The sequence below is a fragment of the Arachis ipaensis genome, chromosome B8 (genome assembly GCF_059453495.1).
Source record: "Arachis ipaensis isolate K30076 ecotype BB chromosome B8, ASM5945349v1, whole genome shotgun sequence".
Lineage (NCBI taxonomy): Eukaryota > Viridiplantae > Streptophyta > Magnoliopsida > Fabales > Fabaceae > Arachis > Arachis ipaensis.
The window spans coordinates 16,032,822-16,052,715 of NC_142443.1; the positions used below are offsets into that span (position 1 = coordinate 16,032,822).

General features: G+C 31.9%; 1 protein-coding gene across 1 annotated transcript; it reads left to right on the forward strand.

Moving 5' to 3' along the window:
• Window positions 1-12,082: 12,082 nt before the first annotated feature.
• On the forward strand, window positions 12,083-15,225 carry LOC148547310 (uncharacterized). Its single transcript, XM_088495376.1, has 14 exons — window positions 12,083-12,159; window positions 12,247-12,312; window positions 12,391-12,459; window positions 12,535-12,609; window positions 12,683-12,736; window positions 12,973-13,059; window positions 13,290-13,355; window positions 13,439-13,534; window positions 13,658-13,723; window positions 13,814-14,297; window positions 14,385-14,471; window positions 14,587-14,715; window positions 14,806-14,940; window positions 15,076-15,225. Exons 1-14 carry the CDS (start codon window positions 12,083-12,085, stop codon window positions 15,223-15,225), a joined length of 1,641 nt encoding a protein of 546 aa, XP_088351502.1.
• Window positions 15,226-19,894: the final 4,669 nt, after the last annotated feature.

Here is a 19,894-nt window from a genome sequence, read left to right on the forward strand (position 1 = left end):
TTATTTGTGTATGCAGTTGTGTTATTGCTTGATAATTATGAATAAAGTTTTTTCTTTAAGTAAAATACTTAAAATTGTTATAACTATTTTTTAAATTATGTGTTTTTTTTACTAACATTTTTGTTGCTGTTTTTTTTTCTTTTTTTTTTTTTAAATTATGCGTCACCACCACCATGGTTACCTTCTCCTCCTCCTCTTTCCTTTTTTTTTTTCATTTGATTTTTTTTATTCGTTTTCGTCTTTCTCCTTCTCCATTATTATCATCATCGTTATCATTATATCATCATCTTCATTATCGTCATTTTTTTATTGTTATTGTCGTTATTATTATCGTTATCGTTGAATTTTTATCATATTAATAACGTCTTATCCAAAATTAATTTAGATGTATTTTGGTTCATGATTAGTCTTGTTTGTGTACTTATTTTTTAACTGAATTGGTGTACGTGTCGCAATCATTAAATAACTTTGGTGTAAAAATTAAGAAATTGGAATATGAACCATAAAAGAAAATATCAATTAGACCGATCACAGGAATACCAGTTACAGTACCTATTATCCAAAGAGAAATTCTTCCAGTAGTATCGGCCATTTATCCCACTTTCCTCCACATTTGATCAGGTAGTCATGCTATAGGAAAGGAGCAGAATATAAAAAATTCATTATTATTCTCACTTCAAGTCTGATTGAAGAACAAAATCTGATAGTTATATAAGTGAAATCAGACAGTTTCTATAGAAATAGAAATTTGAGATTCTATTTAGATAATTTACAAATACTATATTAGATTAGATAGTAGATTACCAGCCTATTATATATATATTATGTGTATTTGTTAAGAAATTTTGGTATTCTGTATAATTCAAAACTCAGCACATGCGAAGAAGAAGAAGGAACGCGACGAAAAAGAAGGAGAAAGCGAAGAAGAAGAAGGAAGAATACGAAGAAGAAAAAGAAAAAGAAACAAGAAGATGAGAAATGATATGTTTGCGTTAGTGAAGCACGCCTATGCACACGCTGCGTGTAATAAAAATAATTTTTGTTGAGTTTGTCCAACTTGATTGGATTTGGTTGTCAAAAAAATTGAATATATAGTAGAACTGGATAATTATTTGACGTTAAAGATTTGTTTTAAAAAATTTGAATTAATTAATTAAGATAATTCAGTTAGGAAAAAAAATGATCATTTATCTATAAAACTATTCGATTAAAAACAAGTATTTTGTGAGGATATGAGTAATTATTGTTTAAATATAAATTTAAAAGCTTTTCCTAAGTTACATTTGAAAGTATATATATAGAATTTAATAAAATTGACAAAATTATATTTTAATTTTTTTGACATAAATGTATCTAAAATAAATAGAATGTACTAGAATTTGAAAAGTGCTACTAACTTTTCTACTAGTTAAAAATAGAGTTAATATTAATTATTCAAATACAAGATAACACCCAAAATAAAAATGTTAATCATCACTTAATATTTCTCTCAAATTTGTATTAATGTAAAAATTTTGCTTTTGAAAGGGATAGAATAACTAGCTAGTTTTACTTTTACCAATGAGGAACTAGATTCCCTTTGGGATTTTGAATCCTCCCAAAGAAGACCAACACAATCTAAAGCAGATATATGCAATCAGTGTCTCGCAATGTCAAGGCAAAATTGTAGTACTTACAACTGCCATCATTATTATCAATTTATCATTATTAATATTATTATGTTACTCATCATAGCTAGTGTCTAGTGAAGTAGTGATGAATAGGAGGCCTTTAATTTCATCACTTCCTCGTGCATGCATCATATTCATCTCTCATCACCTTTATCTCATTTAATACATAATATACAACATGTTCCAAAATTTTCAAGAATCAGATAAATATTGGTCTTTCGGTAATTTTAGTCCTTAAGTTTAATTTTAATTATAATATATATAATGACTCAAAATTTTCTCAATCATAATATATACTTAAAATTTCCTCAACATATTTTTACAATACAATTCAAATCAATTTATAAAGATTTAAAATCATTGTATTTACCAAATTAAAAAAAAAGGTAACACCTTATATTATTTGATTTTCTTATATATATTTTTAACTAGGAAACTATTTTTTAAAATTAATATTATCAACTAATTTTTAATTTTTTATTTTAAATTTTAAAATCTAAATGCTAAATCCTAAACTTTTCATAAAATAAGAGTCAAAAAGTCATTTTATAATAAAAAATTAATTAATATTAAATAACTAAAATTTAATTATTTATACTTATTATTTGGATATAAATATGCTTCTTCAGTTTCTCTAAAAAATTGCACAACTTTTTACTGTGTCGTATAAATTTTATTATTATAGAAATTTATATAATAATTTAATTTTAATACACTGTCAATATAAATTATATTTATATGTGTATTAAATTACATAACGTCACGCTAATAAAAATAATTTTAATAAAAATAATTTTTTTTATGTTGACCACATAAATGATTATCCAAAATAATAATATATATATGATACACTATGTGTACATCAAAATTAAATTTTGGAAAAGTTTAGGGGACCAGTAATTTTTGTGTTTTATGGTCAGCACTTAACCATCAAATGAAAAGTGAGTGATCTCTTACCATTGGATGTAATCTCACACCATTAAAAACATTATTGATGACCAATTAATGATTACAAAACACAAAAATTGATGGACCCTAATACTTCTCTTAAATTCTTTATATTAATGGAAAGTTTGGAAACTGGATTTAGCTGATGGGATGACAAATGCAAAGGCTTGCTTAAACTGCATTTTGCAAGTATTATTGTATATATGTTTGTTTCGTGGGAAAGTGAGTTCCTGGCAAGTAACTCATTTGCCATGATGACCCATATGCATGTGATCGATCGATGTATGTTCAGCAATTGAACTTATTATTAATTATGCTCTCAAGTATATATATGTACAAGTTAGTACAAAGAAATTCAATTACTACTACTCCGTTCCCTTCTCTAGTTGTATATTTTGCTACATTTTTCTACTCGATTTATTTAGATACCTGGATATATATATATACACCAATACCTACGCTCCTTTTAAAAATTTTAGTCTCTTAAAAATATTATCTATTCAAAAGATTAATGGTGCAACGCAGGAGAAAAAAAAAACTAAACAACATATAAAAGAATAAATATATTATCTTTACATTAAAATTAGCTATCAAAATTAATTATTAGTATAAAATATATATTGATAATGAATTAAACAACACGTATATTTATATATAAATACATAATAATTAATTTTAATAGTTAATTTTAATGTATAAATAATATTTTTATAAAAAAATTAAAAAGAGAATTATATATGATCTAAATCCGAATTTGATGAACCCTTTCCCACAAAAGTGTAATGACTTGTTCATCCTAAACGAGATTGGTTGTTTATTTGTCCTTTCTAGTTTTCTTAATAATAAACTGATGACTGCACGCAATAATAATAATAATAATAATAATAAAAAAAAGGTGAATGTTATTGTGCCTAAAAAATGGTGTCTATTTATTAAAAAATGTTAAAAAATAATATTTAATTTAAAAAATATAAAAATAAATAATTTTTAAAAAGTCAAAATTTACTATAAAAGATAAGTTAGGTAAAATTTAGGCACCACTTCGTAGACACCATAGAATTGGCCTAATAATAAAAAGTGGCTGCATTCTGAACACATAATCGGTAAGAACTGCAAATCTTTGGCTGCAATGAAAAACCGCATAACACCAAATAAACACCCATCATGAGTTCATGACAGAAAAACGCTAATTCTTTCTGACTTTCACAGATTCCTGCTGGAGAGCTGAAAAAGACCATGATTCGGATCAAATCCCTATATTTATTGAGGCAATTCTTGAATGCTTGACAAAAGGAATATTTTTCTTTCATAACATCCATATATATCCAATCTTAAATATTTTTCTGAGTGTAATGATAAGTATTTGCCTCATTAATTACTAGCAAGGTAGGGATTTTATTTATTTGTATACTAGCACTTGATTCTAAATCATTACTAGAATGAATATAGCTTTGTCTACTATTCAATCAACCTAATGTTGGTACTCATTCTTTTTATTCTGGCCATCTTTTTTTTCCTTAATTATCTTTTCCAAACTATGCAGAATTTATTCTTCTTTTTTTTATAAGCGCAGAATTTTATTCTTTTAATTCGTGTTACCACACTGCACGAACTCTGAAATACAATCCATTAGATAATAACAAAACACTTAAATGTCACGATAAAAAGAAAACAGCTAATTAGATATGTATAATTGAAATGATAACTTTTTTTTTGGGGTAAAATTTTATTTTAGTTCTTTTATCTATATCTTAATTTCGATCCTAATGTTTAAAATATCTTAGTTTTTTTAACCAAACAATGTTCTTATTTTATTTTATTATATTATAATTTTCTAGGAAAAATTAAATATCTTTTTGACATAGGAAAAATTAAATATCTTTTTGTTAATCAAAAAATTAGTTTTTGTAAAGATAGCCTCCTAAATTACATTACACAATCTCTTTTTCAAAAAAAAAAAAAAAAACTAACTTCTTTTTCAAATTATAAATACAACCCATTAAAAATTTAGTGTAAGCCCATAAAAAAAAAGTCCAAATATCTTTGTATTGTATTTAGAAAACATTACAATCTAAATTATTTAAACAATAAAATATAAATTTTATTATTCTCTTTCCAATACACTCATCTACCTAGAGAAGCACTTTTACTTTTGTAGTAGCTCATAGCAACAGTAACATTGTCTATTCTTCTCTTTTATCTCTTATTTTTTTTATCTTTTATTGTTTGAGACTTTGATTTTTTTTTCAAATTAAAAAAAAAATTCTAATTCAACAAGTGATTTTTTTTCTTTTAAAAAAATTATTTTTATTTTTTTATTGTAAAAATAATACTATTAAATCAATAACTAAGACACATAGTCATACATTATATATAAATAATAGAATAGATAAAATATATTTTAATTTTTTTCTTGATTTAAATAAATTAATTTTATTTTTCTGTTAGTCTTGCTTGATTGTATTTTTTATATTTAATTTTTTTATATATTTGATTATTTATTTAATTGACTATTATTTATTATGTTTGTATGTAATTATATGTTATTTTATTTATTTAGTTTTTTATTTAACTATTTAATTATAATTTTGTATTATTGATATTACAATGTTAGTATTATTGTTCTAAATTTTAAATATCTTATTTTAAATTGAAATATAACTTTTATATTTTATAAAGATTATAAATTATAATTTATATTTTTACTAAATATATTTTTAATTATAGAAATTTATTTGGTCACTTGAATTATGATCCCTCTAAATAATTAGTTTAGCTTGGTCCTAAAAACATTCCTGTATTCCATTATCATTTTTTTAGATGACAATAATATAATCATAATTGTGGTGATTGTAGTAATAATAGTTATAGTAAATTGAATTCAATTTGAATTGATTGAATGGTCAATTCAATCATCTATTTAAATAAATATCAAAAGTTTAATTTTAACTTGTGTATATAATAATTTATTAACTAATAACAAATTTTTAAATAAAAGAAACTCAGATATGCAGGAAATTAGTTTGTTCTTGATAACTTAAAAAAAATTATAGTGAATTAAAAGTAAAATTGACAAAAAAAATATGACTAAAAAAGGTATTTTTGGATAAAAAATTTTAATTTTGACAAAAAGACAGAAATAAAATATTTAAAATAAAAATATAATATTTTAAATATTAAGAACAAAAATAAAATTTAATTTAAATATTATGGACTAAAATAATATAATATTTTTATATATTTTGAAAGTGAAAATGATAAAGTTAGTTATACTTATACATGATAACGATTTTGAATATATTATTTCTTTTATTTAAAAATTTATTATTTATTATCTATTACTTCAATATCTTCTATACCTATATTAAAAGGGATTTGACTACAAAATATTACTTTGAGGAATCAAATATATGTAAACTATCTCTCTTAAATATTAAAAATAAAGGCATATAATTGAGGTCGTATTATTTTAAACAATTATTTTTTTTAACAAAATGGAAGTATGGGATAGTATAGTACTCCACCTCTCTACTAATAACTAGATTAATAGGCATATTAATGTCCATTAATTCATAAGAATAATGATGATGACGCACTTTGCTTAAATTGATGATAATATACATCTTTCTATTAATATTTTTTAAATATAATTTAAAAAATTAATTAATTATATATGAAGAGTAATTTAATTAAGTAATATATAGAAGAGACAAAATTACCATTTTTACTCACAAAAGTTGAAAATGTTGACACATCTATTCATAAAAAAAAGAAATTACCATTTGTATCCATGAAACAAGAATTTTAACTAACAAAACTATTCAAATCCAAAAAGATTATTTGAAATTTTCAATTTACCCTCTAATATAACCCATCTCTAACTTCCCTTCTTACTCCGCACCACCACTTTTCCAATTCCAAACTCTTCCTCACCGCCACTCTCATCCCCAACTACCACCATCACTCAAAACGCCTCCCGTGCCTTCGACAAACGTTCTAGAAACAACGACGCTAACCCGGTGCCTCTAGTCTTCCCTCGTTCCATATCTCCCTACGTTTTTGTTGGAAATCCGATTATCCCACCGCGTGAAACTCCTCCAGTGATGCTCACGACTGACTCTTTTATAGCACGTCTCAGTTAAGTCCAACTTACACTGGGAATTCCAAGTTCGAAGGCGAACTGAGACCGTCCAAGAAGCGATTGAACAAGTTCTGAAAATTCTCGAATCTTTTCAAGACTAGATCGGTATCAATAGTTGACCCATTAGGAACCGAAAAAGCTTCACCGAATTGAATTTATAGAATAAAAATGGAAAATGAATAAATTAATACCAAGGCAGTATTTGTCCTTGTGTAGCCTATGCGGTTGCCTTGGTTATCCTCCTCAACGGTGCCTAGGGGCGCAAATTAGCGATAATCCTTCCATGTTCATGGTGTTTGTTGATGTTGCTCAAGACTAGAGTATTATTGGAATCAGAATAAATTGAAATTTTGCGAAAATTTTAGGTTGGTGGTTGCAGAGTGGGGAATTTGGGGATCTGAGTGCAATAGTAGAGTAGTGCGATAGGCTAAGAAACTAACGGCAATGTTGAAATCTAGAGTTTTGGATTTGGGAATGAAGAAGGAATTAGACCCACCAACGCTATGCTGTTCTTCACCCACTCAAGCTTCCTCTATTTCGCTCTACTGATCCAATTTTACATTTTTATTGATCTATTTACTTTAGTTTGCATTTTTGATTAAATTTCTAATTTCTATGATGCAACACAAATTCGTACTATAGTACACTTGTAGAACACTTGGAGTTCAAAATCACAAAGACTTGCCTCCGGAGATGGCAGCGGCGAAGCCGCACCTCTCCGTCGCAACATCGTTTTGTGCTAACCGGTCCAGAAAGTTTGCAGATTTTAGATGGCGGCAGTGATGGTAGTAGTTGGAAATGAGAGTGGTGGTGAAGAAGAGTTTGGGTAGTGGTGCGATTTGAGATCAGAAAAGCGGTGGTAAAGATAAGGATAATTTAGGATTTCTTTAGGTGATTTTTTAGTATTTGAATAATTTTATTGTGCAGAATTCATATTTTATAGATATAAATAATAATTTTTTTTTTCTATGAATAAATATATCAATATTTTTTATTTTTGTGAATAAAAATGATAATTTACTCTCTAAAAAAATCATAGGTTTAAATTCCATTGTCACGATATATTAAAGAAAAAATCGAAGCAACAACAATTATTTTAAAACCAATAGAGCATAAAGTGAAAGTAGTTAGTTGTTGATCATTTGGTTCAAGTGAACATGAATATTGAAACTTATTACAAGCTTCACATGTGCTTGCATCTAGAAAGCAAAGGATAGGGCACACGTGTATGAACCCATGTGCCATCTCATCCCAATGTTTATTTTATTTTTATTTTATTTTGACGTGCATATGTTTATGTCTATTAGTCTTGACAAGGTAGGATATATATAAATATAATAAATTAATAACAAGTGTTGAAAGAATCGTTCCTCTAACTATGACCATAATCCTTTGATTGGATTACATCTTTGAAAAGGAGAATACAAAGGTATTTGACCTAATTTTAGGAAATTTTCTTCAGAATCATGTTAGTTGGGTCCCCACTCTCCATCACTAAGTAGTGGCCTCAACACAATGCTCATGTCATTGGCATTAATTAGGATTAATCTAATATTTTTTTTTCTTTTCCTCATTTGAATTTACATCTAAACTTATAAAGGAAAATTATTGTCTCATATATGGATGACTTATACTGTCACCCACAATTTGGCTACCACATCTTAGGCTTGTAGCCTTGTCATCATCGACCATGATTCTACCAACATACATATAATGATCATATATTATATTTGATGATTTGAAAGATACCCAACAAATTATATATATGAGAAAGAAAAAGGTTTAGAACAATAATCTATTTATCTTTTTTTTCTTTTAATTTATTTATGTCACAAATTTTTTTTTAAAATTTAAGTTTATATATATAAAAAATAGATTTAATAATTTTATAACATGATATTAGATTTTCTATAACTAAAAATTTTTAGAATTTTATCATTGTTATCTTCTAAATAAAAAATAATATAAAATAAATTAAAAAAATAACATATACAACAAATTTAAATAACTTTAAAAGAAATTATTATATGAATAAATATAATTATTCATTATTTTTTATTAGTTTAGAATTTTAAGAAAAATAATATTATCACAGTTCATTTGTCAAAATCAAATTAAAGTTAGTGTATTGGCATCACTTTGATGCATAGATCAACTATTTAGTTTTATTTATAAACTAATAAGTGTTGACAGTACAAAAACTTAGTGTATAAAAATTATTTCTCTTAGAAATTATATATATATATATATATTGAATACTTCATTATGAGGGCATAAATTAAATTATAAGGTCAGAGAAAAATTAAAGTTTGGTGGTGATATATATGTTTGCATAGAAGATGACAAATATCTGGTTTTGGTCACACTTAAGCGCATGCTCCATCTTTAGTTGTCTAGCTCAAAAAATACAGAAACGGACAAAAATTAGTATCAAGAGGTGTGTATACTTCTTTTCAATCCCAGTCCAAAATTGAATACTTAAAAAAAATAATTTAATTCGAAATATTGAGAATTAATTTGCAACATACATTTGCCCAAAATCAGGTTTAAAAAAAGGGAGGGAGGGGGGCTGTGTTTTCCCACTTTCAAAATAAAAATGGATTGGTAAACAAAATATTTTTATTGAAACACTGAAAAGACTAACTACATGCAAAGTGTTTTGATTAGTTCGGCAGAAGAACACTGACTGTGATTAATATATTGAAGCGTAAAAAAGTATACTCACCGGAATTTTGCTTTGTTTTGGAGAGCCACAACTAAAAAATTATTAGATATATTAGTGTACAAAAAAAGCACCAAATTTTTCAATTAAGAAACATTTTATTTTGTAAGATTCCTCCAGAAGTGGTTATACAAAACAATGAGTGCTAAAACACTACTACACGGACTAATCAGATTAGATTTGACCAAAATTAAAATTCCATCTACACTAAAAAGAATTAAATTGGATTGAATATATACACGTTTTTTAATTTTAGATTTAGATCGAATTGGACCATACATGTAGATGTGAGACATTTTAAAATTAAAAAATAAAAAACAAAAACTTTGATTCAAATTTTTTTATTAATTTTTGGTCAAATTTATGATCTATCGGATCGAATAGGCAGATTTGATATTAATATCCAATCGGGCCTGCTACACATACAAGTATGCAAGCATCCAAGTTGGCCCAGCCCAAATCGAAGACACGCGCATAAAGAAGCATAACATGGCGCGTCAAAATCACGCGCTCAACACAAACGGTTACGTATGGCAGACTCTTCCACTTCCTCCACTTCTTCCACTTCTCAAAACGCTTCGAAAACAAGGAAACGCTCCCATTTTCGAGCAAAAATCAAAGTTCAAAATATACAAATCGTTGTTCAAAACCTCCATCAAAACAACATCAAACTCTCCGTGAAGAATCTGAAGAGAAAACAAAGCAACAACACTCAACGTAAGTTCATTAAGATTACTGTATATTCTACTTTTCTTCTACGTCGTTCTTCTAGGGTTTACTGGGCTATTATTCTTGCTTCTTTGTTACACTGTTCTAAGTTCTACATCGTTCTTCTAAGTTCTACGTCGTTCTACGTTCTTCTTCTAAGTTCTCCTGCTACTGTTGTTGATTTTTGGGGGTTTATTCCGTAGATTGGGGGGTGTATACTGCTTGAACTTGTAATGTGGCTTGATATTGAAGCATGTTTGACTGATATCTGACTGATATATATGAATGTATCTGAATAATATCTATCTCACTGTTATCAATGGGTGTATCTGATTCTTACATATGGGTGTATCTCACTGTTATCAATGGGTGTATCTGACTCATATATGCGTGTATCTTACTGATATCTCAATTAATTTGATATTGAAGCATGTTTGAGTGATACCTGACTGATATATATGGATTTATCTGAATCATATCTATGGGTGTATCTCACTGTTATCAATGAGTGTATCTGAATCATATTTGTGGGTGTATCTTACTGTTATTAATGGGTGTATCTGACTCTTATATATGGGTGTATCTTACTGATATCTTTGGGTGTATTTTTTGTTTCAGATAAAATGGCAGCAAGAAACCAAACAAAAGACCTTAAGTGTGCCACACATCTCCTGAGTGATAAGTTCAGAAACATGACTGAGGAGAAGAAGGCAATTGTCAGGGATCTCGGATTTGGTGGGTTGATGCACGTCCCACCTCTAAGGGTGGATCACCAACTCTTAAGGGAACTGGCAAACAACTTCAAACTTGGGGAGAACAGACTGAAGACAGGATATGGTTCTTTCCAAATAACACTAAAGACAATAGGTGATGCGCTTGGCATCAATGCAACAGGTAACTATAGGTGTATATTAAGTTCATGATTGGGTGTATTTAAGGTTGATGCTTGGGTGTTTTTGAACCGATTTTGATACTTTGTTGTTTTCTTTTTTGTAGGAAATCTGTTTCCTGAGAAAGTTGAGTATAAGCAACTTTCTGATGATGACAAAATAATTTATAGAAGATTCCAGGGTAAGACCCTCAAAAGTCTTACCGATGAAATGATGGAAATAGGCGTTGGCAGCGAAGAGGAACACCTGATGTTCAAGAGGATATTCATCCTCTACATACAGATGGCGTTCCTTTTGCCAACGACGATAAACAAAATATCGCCCGTGCACCTCGCCCCAATTTTTAAGATGGACGGCATATCGGAGAGAAACTGGGGGGGGGCATGTTTTGACCTTCTTGATCAAGGGCATCACAGACTACCAGGAGAAGAAGAAGAAGGCAATTGATGGCTGCCTCTTTGCCCTCATGATAATATACTTTCATCTTTCTGAAAACAAAGGCAAGAAGAGGGCTGAAAGACCACCAAAGCCTTGGATTGCCAACTGGACTAAGGAGCAGTTGGTGGAAAGAATGACTGCAGAAAGAGAAGAAATTTTGGTAAGTAAACATAATATGTTGCTTGTATTTTATTTACCTGAATGCTGCTAGCTAAAATATCTCATGTTTCAGGGGATTGTGAAGATGGCGGAGACAAGAGCAAGAGAAAAAATGAAAAAAAAAGAAAAAATAGAAAAAAAAAACAAGAAATAAAAAAAACAAAAAAAGGAAGGCGAGTCCAACATCGTCTTCGGAGACAGAAACAGCTACTGACAGTGACACTTCTACCTCTGAGTCTGAGACTCAACAAGACTCAGAGGATTCAGCAAGAAAACACCCCATCAAAAAGGGGAAAAAGTAAGTACCATACTTGGGTGTAATTTCTTTTTCGAGTTGGGTGTATTTTGTTGATCACGTTGGGTGTATTTTTAGTATGTTCTAAATAATCATTGTTTGCCTTCCAGAATGGACTCCAGAAAAAGAAAGCAGAGGCAAGAGGAGTCAGATTCTGATTCAGAATCTGAATCTGAACAAAGTGATGAGTAATGTCCTGAAATTATTACTCCTTTCTTTTGGCTTCATTATAAAGATTTCGTGTATTAACTGAAGTGTCTATTATTAACTTATAGGAGCGAAGAATCATCACCTGCAGAGAAGGAGAAGGAGAAGAAAAAAACAAAAACAACACCAAAAAAGTAAGCACTTCTTTGCATAATATTCTGTGATAAAATTAATTTTTTATTTCTGATTGGTACTCTTTTTTTTCCACCCAGAACACAACCAAAAAAGAAAAAAGTTGTCGTGGAGGATTCACCTCCTAAAGAAGACCAATACTTTGACGGGTACAGTACCTCGTAAGCTATATTAACGTCTATCGTCGTAATTATTTTTGTTAACATCTTCTTTTATGAATGTAGTGAGACATATGAAATATCAAGTGACAAACTGGATGAATGGCTAGGGCAAAACGTTGATAAATCTGCTGCAGAGGGGTATGTCTTGCTGGGCTGTCTATTTCATATTTTGTTGTGTTTTGTATGCTAATAATTGTTTCTTGTTTCGCAGGGAGAACCAACCTGACCTGCGATCGACAGAAGGTCGCTATGTGTCGTCTGAAACGTAAGAAGCTTTATTATTTAATAAAATCTTGTTATCATGATTTGGGTGTGTCTTGTGGAACCATTTGGGTGTATTGTGTGGATCAAGTTGGGTGTATGTTGTTTAATAAGTTGGAATATTAACTTTGTTGTGTTGGGTGTATATTGTCCATTCGGTTGGTTGTATCTTGTGCATTCATTTGGGTGTATTTTATACCTGTATCTTATTTTGTCTGAATAACATGAAATCTGTTTTAGAATACCGGCTGTGAACTTGGGAAGTGATGGTCCTTCCTCTCAAGGACACACAGAACAGAGTAGTGTAAACCAGCCGTCACAGAGCATGTAATTTCTCTTTCAAATAACCGTTACTTTTGTTCTTCTATTACCCTTCTACTTCTAATTCTGTATATATTTTTTTTAGAAAAAAAAAGCCCTTTATTATTTTATTCAAGAAAAAAAAGGCAGGAAAAAAAAGCAAAAACTGCAAGTATGTAAGTTCTCAAAAAAACAAAGCCTGTCTTCTTTTTGAATTGTTCGGGTGTATTTCTTGAATTTCTTTGGGTGTATTTTAGGTTGAGTCCGTCTGATTCGAATATGATGGTTGTGAGGGAACAGACACCGTCGGAAGCGCTTGCAATGTGAGTTTTTCAATAATATTTCAACATTATAACCTTATTATTTTCAAAGGCGTTGTTAACCTTTCATTTTTCTTCTTGTTTAGAGTCCCGATTCAGGTTTTTGTGCCGGCATCCCAAACAACCACTGAGACAGATTTTGAACCAACCCCTATGCTACAGATTGAAGGGACTACAGAAACGTAAGAAATAGTATTGAGTGTATATTTGTTTAGAGTTTGGGTGTATATTAGCTAACAGTTTGGGTGTATATTGTTCCTGATTAGTTTCTTTTACGCCGTGATTAATTTTTTGTAACTGTGCAGCACTCCTGAAACCCCCAAACAACTTCAAGAGACCACACCCACGGTTCCCCCAGCTCCAACTAAAATGTAAGTTCATCAGACTAAAATCAATCTTTGCTTATCATCCGTATATTCTTATTCTTATTCTTATTCTTATTCTTATACATGATGACGCAGTCATCCAGACGCAGAAGACGCTGCTGCCCTGTTGATGATGGCACGGACAGCATCCTATGTTCCTAAAACAGATCCAGGGGTGCCATCATTCAGCCTTGGATTGACTGATTCAAGCCAGGAGGGGGCGTCAACGCAGGAGACAGAAAGGGAAAAATCTCCAGAAGCTGCGAATTTGATAGAACAATTGGACAGTTTGGTCCAAAGAATAGCAAGCAGCGCGGCGAAGGAAAAAAACACAAGTCCACAAATTCAGAGGGAGACTGGGGGAGAAAGTTCTGCAAAGTTTGAAACTCCTGGGGGAATGAATCAAATTCCGGATGATATGAAACAAAAGTGCTACATCTGGGAGACGAGACTGAAGGAAGATGCATATGACAATACTAACGAGTATGAGGAAATGTGCACTCTGATTGGCCAAGGAGAATACATTTTGATGAGAATGCACCTTGCCTCCCTACAGGCAAAAAGTGATATAGAATCTCAGGTAATATTAGAATAACATTAATCTTTTTACACCAAAGTCAATTACAATGCTTATTAATGTAAAATTGATTTTGGCATATATTTCTAGATTGTATCTGCCATCTGCCTCATCCTCAACAACAAAAATGAAAAGAGGTTTAAAGAACAAATATACTGTCTCCCCCCCGATATTGTGGTAAGTGTTACTTCTCCGAACTTTGGGTGTATTTTCTGTATTGATTTGGGTGTATTTTTTACGTTCCATTGGGTGTAAGTTTAGTATTTCATTTCTTGTTTCGCAATTCTTGCAGTGCATGGCACTTTCGGATCACCCAAACGGGGAATTCGTATCACCGAAAACGAAAAAGAAATTCAGGGTGGAAGCCTACCCGAGTTTCATTCCCTTCATAGATAGAAAAAAATTAACTTCGCACCCATATGTAAGTTTTCGTTTGCTAAATTTGTTAGTATGCTTATTTACTTATTTGAAAAATAAAATAACACACTGTTCACGTGTGGCAATCCTTCAGATTTTTGCCCCTGTCTGCTACTCGGGGCATTGGTGGTTATGGTTGATAAATGCAAGAAAGCGGAAATGTCAAATACTTGACCCGCTACACAAAAAAGCTCCCACCGATGAGAGAAAGGCCATTAATAAATTCACTGTAAGTTGCCTCTGTCTTCTTTACTTTAATAGATAGGTCTATTTCTTTACTTCTGATGGGTGTATATTGTCCATTCTGTTGGGTGTATCTTGTCCATTCATTCGGGTGTATTACTGATTTGTTTTCGTATTTAAGGGATACGTATTTTCAAGATTGATAACATATGCCGGCGGCGAACCTCTTCAGAAAGGGGAGAGGGAGAAGGAAATTAAATCACCATATGTTAAAATATCTGGCCAAAAAACAAGGTATAAATTTGTGACTCTGAACATTAAACTTTTGTAAATGAGATTTGTAATTTATTTTCTTCGTTTTCAGCTATGACTGCGCTGTGTACGTTATGAAGTGGATGGAGTTAATTGAGCCGGAAAACATCAAAAAGGGGAAGTATCAATGGGATAATTGGCCACAGGTAACTGTCTTTAGAACCATATAACTCTGTATTACTTTACTGAATTAATATTGCTATTTAAACAGAATATACTTTTTAATTGTAGGAGGAGGTGGACCACTATAGAGTGGAGTACGCATCCCGGATACTATTCAGTGAGATGAATACACAGAGAGATCGGGCAATTAGAGAGAGTAGTGCTATAAGGCTGTCGAAGCCATCCTCTATATTATTAAGTCCGTTTTGTCAGATTAATTCTGCTGATATAGAAACTGGGTAATCCAACTGCTTGGTAGTTTGTAAATTGAACAAATGATGTAAATATTTGCCATTTATCAACTTCTATACCATGTATATTTTTTCCCATAGTTAAACTATCTGTGCTGGTAAACTGTCTGTGATGTAATCAAAAGCTGTATTACAGGTGGTAAAATATGAAGGAAAAATGCAAGGCATATATAAACTGTTACACCCAACGCAAGTCTAATAATACACCCAAGATTGCATAAAATATACACCCAAACTGTCTGTGCTGTATTCAAAATGTATGAATTACATGTACTAAAATATGAAGAAAAACATCAAATCAAATATAAACCCATAACCTGAGAATTTTTACAGCTTTTGATCTATATGTATCTATATATGTGTCTATATGTAAATTGTGAATTAACGAAAATACACCCAAAATAACGGTGCTTTTACACCCATATTCTGTAAAACTATACACCCAACGAGTTATCCCCTGCTACTGGTACCCTGAACTGATAACTCATAACGTGTCCTTGATATTGGCTGCAATTTGAATGAGCCGCTGATGCAGCATCAAAAAGGTTTATCTGAAATATAACACACACACATTACCTAAACTATTAACAAGAAAAATAAACTCAATTGCCACAAATTTAAAGAACAGTACTTTTACCTCGCTTAAAACTTTCGTCTTCTTCTTCTTTGTGGCATTTGCGATCTGTTTCTCCAGCTTTGAACCTAGCCTGTTTTTTGGACGTCCTCTTGTTCGAATCCTTGGCGGGCTTTGAAGCTCGTTAACGGATTCCAAGTTGGCGTCTTCGTGCGATAAAGAAGATGTCCCCTTCCTTTTGGCTTTTAATGATTCCATCTCGGCCATGACGTTATCGTACGCACGGTGCAGAATTGCAGTCAGCTCCTCCGATTCGGAGGCAAATTCGCAGATATTTTGCGAACGAAAAACCAATTGGTCGAACCTCTTGCTTCTTGGCTCCATTAGTGGCTCGTCGTGGCTGCTCTTGATGTGTGTGTGTCGCCTCTTTACCTTCTTGCTCCATCGTTCCAGTATGTATCTCGGTGACACTTGGCTTACTTGTTCGAAGCTTAACACGCTTAGTGCGTGACGGCACAGTATCCCTCTCGACTCGAATAATAAGCATTGACATTTTACCTCGGCTGCCACTGAGTCATAAGTAACCACGAACTTGTTGAATATTGAGCTGGAAACTTGTTCTCCGACGTCGTATACTGAATAGCCTAGAGCGGAATTCTTTAATCTGGTGATGCAATTCGCCTTTCCTCTGAATTGCGCTTGGACTTCTCTAAACTTTGCGTGAGTGTACGCATCTTGAAACTGAGCTTCAATGCAGGATTTGGTTGCACACGGTATGAGCGTATGAAAATCTGCAGCATCTGATTCTCTCTCTGCTTGCTCCCTGCTTCCGAGGCAATTATCGTATTGTTTGACGAACTGAATAAGCGAGCTGTTCCGGGTGATATACTTGTTAAAAAATGAATGCATGCTCTCGCTCCTTTATGTGCTTCTCATCCCTGCCCAGAAGTGCTGATCCAGATAGATAGGAACCCATATGTGACGATCTTCGTACAGATCTGCATAATACACCCAAACACAGGCTGTAAATACACCCAAGGGGACATACAATTTACACCTCTGCTGCATATTTTAAAAAGACATTACCTGAAAGCCACTTGTTGTCCGCAAGACCAAAATTCAGCAGAAAATCGTTCCAATTCCTATCGAATGAGTCTTTGCTGTGAGAGTTCCAAACAACTTGGCTCATTTCTTGTTCGATATCGGCATGTCCCTTGTACCCGTTTAATTTGCTTGGAATCTTCTTCATGATGTGCCAAATACACCAGCGGTGAACTGTTGTTGGCATACAGGCCTCTAAAGCCCTTTTCATGGATGCGCACTGATCGGTGAGAAACCCTTTCAGAGCGTTTCCTCCCATGCAACGAAGCCAGCTTTGAAATAACCATTTGAATGATTCAATTTCTTCGTTCTTCATCAAAGAGCATCCGAGAAGTGTTGATTGACCGTGGTGATTCACCCCGACAAAAGAACCACAGACCAAATTATACCTGAAACAAATTACCATGGTCCAGAATGCAAAATCATTAGTTACACCTTAACAAATGCTTCGCATACACCCAATGAAACAGCCAATATACACCTCTGATGCGGATTCGTAAAAATAAATTAATTTAGCATCATAAACAGGGGCAATTTGTTACCTGTTTGTGTTGTAGGTGGTGTCGAATGAAATGACGTCTCCAAAATACTCAAAGGCGGCTCTACTTCTTGCATCGGCCCAAAAAGCCAGCTTAATCGATTGATCCTCTTCGAGTTGGAGCTCAAAAAAGAAATTCGGATTCTTCTCTTTCATTCTTAACAAATATTTCCCGAATTCCTTTGCATCTTCTTGTTCGGAAACATTCCGCACTTCCCTGGTAATGTAATTCCTCACGTCCTTTTCGATAAAATTTAGCTCGCGGTGACCCCAGCAGCCGCAACAAATGATTGGTAGGTTTTGCTAGGTCTGATACCGGCTTCCTCGTTATTCTCTATCGTACGACGAATGGACATGCTTAGTTCCCTGTGTTGTTTGAGCATCTCTGCTTTACTTGGACAGCAGGGGTGTGAATGATCCAGCACAACCTTTGAAATGATCCAAGCACCGACATCCTTCAATGTGTGTATATAAATTCTTGCAGGACAGTTTAAACCGGCTGTTGGATTCGTCTTCTCGGTCGGAGATAATTTAGATTTCCATTTTCCCTCTCTGCTACATGTAATCAGTTGGTTCTTAATCTCGTTTCCCTTCCTATTTGTGCACCGAACTCTTGTAGAAAAACCTGCAGCCTTGGCGTAGTTCCTGTAAAATTTTCCAGCATCTTCAAGGGTGGTAAAGGTCATTCCGACCTTTGGAACAAGCTCGTCATCAACAACTGAGAGAGGCTGCAAAATACACCGTGTCAGAACTGTGAATACACCCATAGATATGATTCAAATACACCCAATCATGTCTAATACGATACAACTCAACTACAGAATGACTTTTAAAGCCATAAACTGTAAATACACAGCCTGCAGATATACACCATCTCAAAAACTAAAAACACAGCTAATCATGTCTGATACACCTGAACAACAATAAGTCAATAAAAATAACAAAAAACCAGTAAAGTGTAGATACACCCACACTTCTAGCTAAAATACACCCAAACAAGAATTGATCTACACCCGAGCGTCTGCTACAAATTTCAGGTAATTAATCACAACTAATACATTGAATCGACAGATTCAGGTAAACGTGTTACTTTCACAGTCAATGTTCAGCAATTTTTCAACTACACAATGCTATACAAATTACTGAAAGAAAATTCATACTAATCCTATGTAAATCAAACCTCAGGGACTTCGTTAGATTCTGACTCATAATCCACTTCGCCTGCATTCAGCTGACAATCTGAGGTTGAATGATCCATTATCTTCAAAACGAGATCAAACTTTGATTTCAGAAAACAACAAATCAAAAATAGAAAATGAAGCTCGAGTTGCAGAGAGAGAAAAAGGTAACCTAAACGAAGAAGATGCTAGTGAGAAAAGAAGAGGAAAAGAACGATGGAGAAGAAGGAGGGAAGACGCGCGAGAAGAAGAACAACGAAATCTCAAAATAACGAAAACGAAAAGGAAAAGAAATATTTTAAATCTGGTAGTTAGATATACGCGCGATGTTATATAGTGCGTGTAATCAACGTACCTGAAGCAGCGCATATTTTAATTTTATTGTTTAATGAACTTGTAAAGCATACAAGCCATTAGGACTTGTATGCAGAGCTTTTCCGATATCCAATATTCAATCTTACGTACTTACGAATCAGGAGATTAAATAATATCTATCTAATAGCATGATAGATTGGATATTATCCACAAAATTCAAATCAAATATAATAAATTGTATCTGTGAGTTGGACACTTGGACGTATCAGATTTCTTTTGTACCTTTAATGGCATATTTTTTTTGAAAGAGAAAACTGATTAACACACTGGATGAAGCATACAACCGATAAGAACAAATAAAGGACAATATTATGAGACCATAAGCAATTCTTATGTCATTTTTTGCATAGCGATTACTAATATGAGTTAATTACCATACCATTTTTTAATACAATAAAATAATCTAATATATAATTTATTATATTTGTTGTCTTATTCTAAAATATTATATTATTTTTGAGTAATCAAATATTCTATATAAAAAAAATCCAACGAACTACTTCTTACAC

Coding starts and splice junctions, on each gene's coding strand:
- LOC148547310 (XM_088495376.1), top strand. CDS start 12,083: ATGGACTCCAGAAAAAGAAAGCAGAGGCAAGAGGAGTCAGATTCTGAT. Junction 13,060..13,289: donor AACCAGCCGTCACAGAGCAT/GTAATTTCTCTT, acceptor GGTGTATTTTAG/GTTGAGTCCGTCTGATTCGA. Junction 14,298..14,384: donor AAAGTGATATAGAATCTCAG/GTAATATTAGAA, acceptor ATATATTTCTAG/ATTGTATCTGCCATCTGCCT.